At 42.4% G+C, this 8780-nt stretch overlaps 1 protein-coding gene across 1 annotated transcript; it reads left to right on the plus strand.

Moving 5' to 3' along the window:
• Nucleotides 1-356: 356 nt before the first annotated feature.
• taf13 (TATA-box binding protein associated factor 13) lies at nucleotides 357-1570 on the plus strand. Its single transcript, XM_080470386.1, has 2 exons — nucleotides 357-446; nucleotides 529-1570. Exon 2 carries the CDS (start codon nucleotides 533-535, stop codon nucleotides 905-907), a length of 375 nt encoding a protein of 124 aa, XP_080326512.1. The 5' UTR covers nucleotides 357-446; nucleotides 529-532; the 3' UTR covers nucleotides 908-1570.
• The last annotated feature ends 7210 nt before the right edge of the window (nucleotides 1571-8780 follow it).

Raw genomic sequence — 8780 nt, forward strand, 5'->3', positions numbered from 1 at the left:
GGATACACAAAGATGGGAACTGTGAGTGTGTGTGTGTGTGTGTGTGTGTGTGTGTGTGTGTGTGTGTGTGTGTGTGTGTGTGTGTGTGTGTGTGTGTGTGTGTGTGTGTGTGTGTGTGTGTGTGTGTGTGTGTGTGTGTGTGTGTGTGTGTGGGGGGGGGAACTGTGAGTCGTAGGGAGGATTCTGTTCAGAGGGCTTGGAGCGGCTGAAGTTTTTCCTGCGAAAATACATCTGGACTTTCTCAGATCCACCGGGCTGTAGAACAAGGTGTAGATTCTAAATCTTAAGAGGACTCGCATTGGAATTCGTTTAATGTCCAGCAGATGGCAGCAGTGCGCCAGTGACGCGTCGCCTCTGCTGAATCCACAGCAGAAGAAGAAGAAAAACGGAAGTCCACAAAAAGAAGCTCCAACTGTTGTTTATCATCCTCGTCATAAAAAAAACAGGTAAATGTGTATAATCTAAACCTTGTTTTGTGTTTGTAGTGCTTCCATGGCGCCCGCTAACGTGGTACCGGCTTGTTTCCAGTGGGATGGCGGACGAGGACGAGGAGCCAGTGTTCGACGAGGAGCTGGAGGAGAGCTCCGGGGGGATGGACGTCTGCCACGGCAAGAGGAAGCGGCTCTTCTCCAAGGAGCTCCGCTGCATGATGTACGGCTTCGGGGACGACCAGAACCCGTACACGGAGTCCGTGGACATCCTGGAGGACCTCGTCATCGAGTTCATCACGGAAATGACCCACAAAGCGATGTCCATCGGGCGCCAGGGCCGCGTCCAGGTGGAGGACATCGTCTTCTTGATAAGGAAGGATCCGAGAAAGTTCGCCAGAGTCAAAGACCTCCTGACCATGAACGAGGAGCTGAAGAGAGCCAGGAAAGCTTTCGACGAGGCCAACTATGGCTCCTGAACTGCATTTCACCTTTTGCCATGTCTTTTCATTCCCTCCTGTTGTAGAGAAGCCCAGAGTGAGACGAGGGGACCCTGTGGTGATCTACCATGTGGAGCTGGTTCAATAAACATTCTGTTTTAATACGAGCTGCTGCTGATAAACATCTCTAACTCCTTTATTTGTCACAGACAATTAGACACAGTACAGCGTGCCCTGAAATGTTTTTATTACTTGTTCCACATCGAAACTATTTTAATGATAATCGAAACAACAGTAATGTTAATAGTAATGAAAACTGCAGCAAACAAGATGTGTCTGCGTGTGTTGGTAGAAATGAAGCAGGTACATGTAAGGTGTGGAATAGTGCAAAAAGTAAATGTACAAGGCAGTTTAATCTTTATGTCACTGATCAGTTTGGTAGAGACCACACTACAGGAGTTACTCTTTATTTTATTAAACAGTGATAATGCTTGAATCGAAGCTATAATTAAAAATCTATACGCACACACACGTCATTTGTACTCTCATAGGCTTGATGTAGTAGAGATACGTTGTCTACGAAATATGCTCCGTTATTTTGACGCAGATCACCTCTGAACACCAATATACTCGTCTCCTTTGGCAATACGTTGTTCTTCTGTTGCCCAATAAACAGGTCACAGCAATATTCAATATACGTTCAAATCGTTTTATTGTCATTCAAGATCAGCTGCTCCTCTAAGCTGCCATGTCTCAGCCGGTTTCGGCTGCGCCTGAATGAGATGAAACAAGTGGCATAGATGGTAACAGTAATCTGTATTAAGGGAATTGTGTACTGAAGCATTAGAATGATATCACCAAGACAGAACTACGCTTGAGGAGGGGTATTTACTGTACCTATTACCAAAGCACATTATTTATTGAAAATAATCTCAGTTAATCCCTACTATCCCTACAGTTAATTCCACTGTCCCAAACAAGAAGGTGGTTGAGTATCCCAATAATAGGCCTTGGGTAGCAAAGTAACTTAAATCAATCATTAACAAAAAGAAACGGAACGACTTTATAGCGGATCCTCAGGAGATGAGAAATGCACCGAGAGAAGTGCAAAATGAAGTAAAGAAGGCTAAAGCAAAATACAGAAATAAAATAGAAATGCATTACAGGAGTGGCAACCTTCAAGCAGCCTGGCAAGGCATTAAAACTATGGCATCCATCAACCAATATGCTGATGAGGGAAAGCAACCAGTTAGAGTCAATGGGATTAAGAACTTAGAATTACCAGATGCTTTCAACTCATTCTTCTCTCACTTTGAAACAGACTTTTCTGAAAAGTTCACCTTACTGAAACGCTCACTTGCACCCGAAAATAACATTTAGATAACCCAGGAATGTGTCAAAGGTATAGTACAGAAGATTAACGTAAGGAAAGCAGCAGGTCCTGATGCCATCTGCGGACGCACACCGCGTTACTCTGCTGAACAACTAAATGGGGTCTTTTGTAAAGTGTTCCAGATGTGTGTTCCACAGTGTGGAAAACATCCACCATCCTACCATTTCCTAAATGTTAAAATGCCAAAGAGTTAAATGACTTAAGACCGATCGCACTTACATCTCTGGTCATGAAAATTTTCAAAAGGGTTATAAAAGACATGGTTCCGATTACCAGCAGCAAACTCGACCCTTTACAGTTTGCCTATCAGAGCAGCAAGGGTGTCGGCGATGCCAAACGTTTTATTCTGGACAAAGTCTATCCGCATCTGGAGAAACCAAAGTCCCATGAAAGGATTTTATTCGCTGACTTCTCTTATGCTTTTAATAAGATGCAGCCTCATATTTTAATTGACCACCTTGCATTGTATTTTAATCTACCTGCTCAGTTTTAGTGTTGCTTTTAGATTTTTTAACAAACAGAATCCAGCAAGTGTTGGTGAACGGACACACGTCCAGCAGAAGGCTTTCAAACACAGGCTCACCTCAGGGTTGTGTCCTGTCTCACTTGCTTTTTCTCATGTACACAGACAGCTGCAGAACATCACAGGGAGGCAGCTATATTGTCAAATTCTCAGATGACACTAAGACTCTGGCCACGGTCAGGCCTTACCAGCTTTTGTGGAATGGTGTGGTAAGAACTTCCTGGATCTAAATGTGTTAAAAACCAAGGAGCTGATCACTTTAGCCAGAACAATGACAGGCCACAAGAAAGCATCATTCACAATCAAAAGGTTGAAATTGTAGACTCCTATAAATATCCAGGCACTGTGTTTGACTCAGCTTAAATTCGACTTAAACACCGAGCTGATTGCCAAACGGGTCAACAAATAATCCATTTAATGAGGAAGCTGAATTCTTTTAATGTCTGTGACATTCCAGGCTGTTTATCCTTGGTGACGCTTCACTCCTACAAGATATCAACCCATCAGAGGCAGAGTGGATTCAAACAGTGCTCATGCTGGGGCACAAAATACGGTCACCGCCATACTTGTTTGTGGTCGCCGCCATATTTAAAAGGCAGAATGACGTCAGTGGCTAAAGTTACGTCATGGCTTCATGGGTCATGTTCAGTTCTAGGAAGCACAAGTACACTGGAAGGTACATCCGGGTAGATTGTATCTGAATAAAGCTCAGAGAGTATTTATTCGGTCCAGAGCCAAGTGGATTGACGAGGGAGAAAAACACCATCATATTCCACATTTAATTTATAAAACCAGCCTGGAAAGAAAAGATTCACTCTCATGATGAACGGGGAAGAATACTTAGAACCAAAAAGTACAGTGAAGGAGAACTTGAATTTCTTTAGATACTGTATGATTCTTCTTATTCTAAACCAAAGGCTGAATTACTTTAAATCATTTATTACTGTAAATGATGAAACCTTTAGAAATGTTTGTGAGGATTTGAAAATTGAAGTATCATCATGAAAACAGGCTCTGACTGATCTCCAGGCTCAGATGGAATCACTACAAACTTTCTGAAAAGAAATGAAAACGTTGCTATTTGAGGCAATAATGTACGACTGGAAAGGAATTATTGATAAAGAAATGAGGCAGAATTATTTCAGGATGTCTATTTGTCATATTTCCTTACCTTCAGGTCAAAATAAGAAAAGTGTCTCATCTAACTCCACTCTGCTCTATTCTAAATTCTGCTTTACATTTACATTTCACTTCACTGCACCTGCGTCATTTTATATCCCAAATTGTTGGTGAGCCACGTAACATAAGTTTATTCTGTTTAACACCTGCTGCCTACATGATTGACTAAGTTGTCTAACTCAGCTGCAGCTGTAACCACAGTGAAGCTCAGGGTCAGAGGTCAGCTGTAACCACAGTGAAGCTCAGGGTCAGAGGTCAGAGGTCAGCTGTAACCACAGTGAAGCTCAGGGTCAGAGGTCAGCTGTAACCACAGTGAAGCTCAGGGTCAGAGGTCAGAGGTCAGCTGTAACCACAGTGAGGCTCAGGGTCAGAGGTCAGCTGTAACCACAGTGATGCTCAGGGTCAGAGGTCAGAGGTCAGCTGTAACCACAGTGAAGCTCAGGGTCAGAGGTCAGAGGTCAGCTGTAACCACAGTGAAGCTCAGGGTCAGAGGTCAGAGGTCAGCTACTAAACTGATCTGCCTCCTTCATTCATCCAGTGACAATGTGGCTGCATGAAGCAAAACAAAGGACCAGAATGGAGAATAACTGTAGTTTCTTCAGCAGGAAGGAGGAAATGTCCATGACAAACCTTCAACAAACACCTATGACAACTTTAAAAGAATAAAACCATCATAAATCATGTCATTGCTCTTTATTATATATACAAGCACAGGGTACTTTAATAGAGAAAAAACAACTAATACACATGAGCAAGCGTGAGCGACGGTAGAAAAGAAGAACTCCCTGTAACAGGAAGAGACCTGCAGAAAGCAGACTCAGAGGTGGAGGCTTCCTGCTGGCCGGGTGGGGGGAGAGGACAGAGGACAGAGGAGAGGACAGAGGAGAGGACAGACAGACAGATAAGAGAGAGATCCACTCTGTGAAGACTGATCAGGACAGGATCCTTCAATCCACCTTCAGCTCCACTGTCATGTCCGGTTGGTTCCCCTGTGAGAACATGTTAGAACTTTCTCCCTCTGGCTATGATGACCTCTGCCTCAGGCCTTGTAGGACCTTCGGCCATCAGGATGTTGATGAGGATCTGAAAAACCTTGACAAGGTGCAGGTAGAGAGGTTTACAAAGACTCACAATATTGAGCACTCTACTTCTATGATGTCCTCCATTCCATTGATCATCTTACTTCTGGGAGCAAAACATCAAAACATAATGGAGTCTCTGGTCCTCCTTCTGGATTCCTGGGACTTCCTCCATCTCCAGGATCTGCTGCAATACAGAGGAAGACAAGTAAACAAATCTTATGTTATGTAAAAACTCTCAAACTTGATAGATGAGAACTTTTCTTACCTGCTGGTCACTGAAAGGAAACATCCTCAGTTTGAGCTGCTGCTTCAGGGAAAGTGATGCTGACGACATCTTCCAGAGGTTTATTCTGTCTGAACAGACCCTCGACTCCATGAGATCATCATGGAAGATCTGAAGACAAAGAGCAAAGAGAGAACATATAGCAGCACTAGAGAATAGAACCACTAACAGCACAGTTAGTTTCAATCACCTTGATCTGCTCTCTGGAGAATCCAGTCAGGATCTCCCCCCTTCAACACCTCAATCATCCTGCGGATTAAAATCTGTTGTTAAGCCAATAAAAGATGCAGCAGCAGCAAAGTTACACTTTGATTAAAGTCAAAACCGTCTGGGAATTATTGTTCCTGTCATTTAACAATATTAATCAGCCAACTGGAGACAAGATGTAGAATCAGTTGATGTTTTACTTTGACAATGTGATCCTCAAACAACTGTTGATGGTTAAAATCCCTTTAGGAATGTAGTGATGTCATTTAAAGACACAGCGTCCAACATAAAGATTGATAACTATTGTTGTAGTACCTTGCGCTCTCCCTCGTGGTGTTCCAGCCACAGCTGGATGACTCATCCAGATGTTGGTGGGATTTTCACAAACAATCACCATGCAGCCAGACTTTACAAAGTTTACACTGCTTCCATTCCAGCATTTCTGTGTCTGGATATAAAATCCTGCAAAACAAGAGATGTATTCACTTTATTTTTGTTTGTTTATTGCATTTAAAATAAATAAAATAAAATAAAGATATGGACAAAGAACTACTTAATGTGAATGGATGAAAAGGAAGAACAATCCTATTGTGATCTGCCTCCTACACACACACTCAATATGAACCAATGGCTGGAGACAAAGCAATACTCTACCATCATTTCACCTGGCAGAGGCTGAAGAACCAGGTGGACCAGGTGAGATCTTCATATCAGAGGTTATGTAGGAGGAGGCGTGATGGTTCAGGTGTTACATGTTGTTGTTCAAACTCAAAGCCATCAAGGCTGAGCAGAGTCTGGGTCCATGCTGGAGGCCTGAGTGACGAGGCTGAAGAGTCCGAAGGAAGGAGAACAGAGGGTCAAGCTTAGTGGGAGGAAGGAGCTGGTGTCACTAACCAGGTGGTCCCGTTACCTGTTGACAACTAGTTTCACTGGCCAGGTGTTCCTGTTACCTGTTGACAACTAGTGTCACTGACCAGGTGTTCCTGTTACCCGATGACAACTAGTTTCACTGACCAGGTGTTCCTGTTACCCGTTGACAACTAGTTTCACTGGCCAGGTGTTCCTGTTACCTGTTGACAACTAGTTTCACTGACCAGGTTTTCCTGTTACCTGTTGACAACTAGTGTCACTGACCAGGTGTTCCTGTTACCCGATGACAACTAGTTTCACTGGCCAGGTGTTCCTGTTACCTGTCGACAACTAATTTCACTGGCCAGGTGTTCCTGTTACCTGTCGGCAACTAGTTTCACTGACCAGGTGTTCCTGTTACCTGTTGACAACTAGTTTCACTGGCCAGGTGTTCCTGTTACCTGTTGACAGTTAGTTTCACTGACCAGGTGTTCCTGTTACCTGTTGACAACTAGTTTCACTGACCAGGTGTTCCTGTTACCTGTTGACAACTAGTGTCACTGACCAGGTGTTCCTGTTACCCGATGACAACTAGTTTCACTGGCCAGGTGTTCCTGTTACCCGATGACAACTAGTTTCACTGGCCAGGTGTTCCTGTTACCTGTCGACAACTAGTTTCACTGGCCAGGTGTTCCCGTTACCTGTTGACAACTAGTTTCACTGACCAGGTGTTCCTGTTACCTGTTGACACCTAGTTTCACTGGCCAGGTGTTCCTGTTACCTGTTGACAACTAGTGTCACTGGCCAGGTGTTCCTGTTACCTGTCGACAACTAGTGTCACTGACCAGGTGCTCCTGTTACCTGTCGGCAACTAGTTTCACTGACCAGGTGTTCCTGTTACCTGTTGACAACTAGTGTCACTGACCAGGTGTTCCTGTTACCTGTCGGCAACTAGTTTCACTGGCCAGGTGTTCCTGTTACCTGTCGGCAACTAGTTTCACTGGCCAGGTGTTCCTGTTACCTGTCGGCAACTAGTTTCACTGACCAGGTGTTCCTGTTACCTGTCGACAGTTAGTTTCACTGACCAGGTGTTCCTGTTACCTGTTGACAACTAGTATCACTGGCCAGGTGTTCCTGTTACCTGTTGACAACTAGTTTCACTGACCAGGTGTTCCTGTTACCTGTTGACACCTAGTTTCACTGGCCAGGTGTTCCTGTTACCTGTTGACAACTAGTGTCACTGGCCAGGTGTTCCTGTTACCTGTCGACAACTAGTGTCACTGACCAGGTGCTCCTGTTACCTGTTGGCAACTAGTTTCACTGACCAGGTGTTCCTGTTACCTGTTGACAACTAGTGTCACTGACCAGGTGTTCCTGTTACCTGTCGGCAACTAGTTTCACTGGCCAGGTGTTCCTGTTACCTGTCGGCAACTAGTTTCACTGACCAGGTGTTCCTGTTACCTGTTGACAACTAGTCTCACTGACCAGGTGTGGGTGGACGTGTCTACCACTACTTCCCATCCTGCTCTCTGCTCTGCCATGTGGGACCAGATGTCTCTGGAAGACATTCTGGAATGTTCTGTTTGCTCTGATGATCCAATAGAAACTGTCTCTGAAAGAATCCAAGTCAATCATCATTTATATTTGTTATAACTTTCTGTTCACTTTATTGTGTTGATTTCACTGCCGTGTTTATCTTATTTAACTTTTTATACTTCTCTTAACTTATTATATTCTTAGCCTGTATATATGTACCTCAATCATTTCTTGTATATTGTATATTTTTGACCTGTGAAATACTTTTTTAAATGTGGGTGTGAAGAGAAATGCAATTTCAGTTCTCTATATGAGGCACAGACGGACATGAACATTGAACGTTACTGACAAACATCTAAATGATTCATTGCAGCATGTTATACATTTGATTTTAAATTTCTCTCATAACCATTAATATTTTTCTCATGTGGATGCACTGATAAAAATGGTTTCATCCCAGATGTCTTATATATATATATATATATTTATATATAAATATAAATATAAATATATATATATATATATATATATATATATATATATATATATATATATATATATATATATATATATATATATATATATAGATATATATATATATATAGATAGATAGATAGATAGATAGATAGATAGATAGATAGATAGATAGATAGATAGATATAGATATAGATATAGATATAGATATAGATATATATATATTATATGATCATATCATATATATATAGTATGATACAGTATATACAGTATGATACGATTACTGGTATGGGTCAATGTCAGGACATTCGTCTCTTAACACACCAAAAGTTACTGGAACAAGTTTTCACAAGGCAAGAAATTAACTTAATAAACCAACAGATGGA

This window comes from Lipophrys pholis (assembly GCF_963383615.2).
Source record: "Lipophrys pholis genome assembly, chromosome: 8".
NCBI lineage: Eukaryota > Metazoa > Chordata > Actinopteri > Blenniiformes > Blenniidae > Lipophrys > Lipophrys pholis.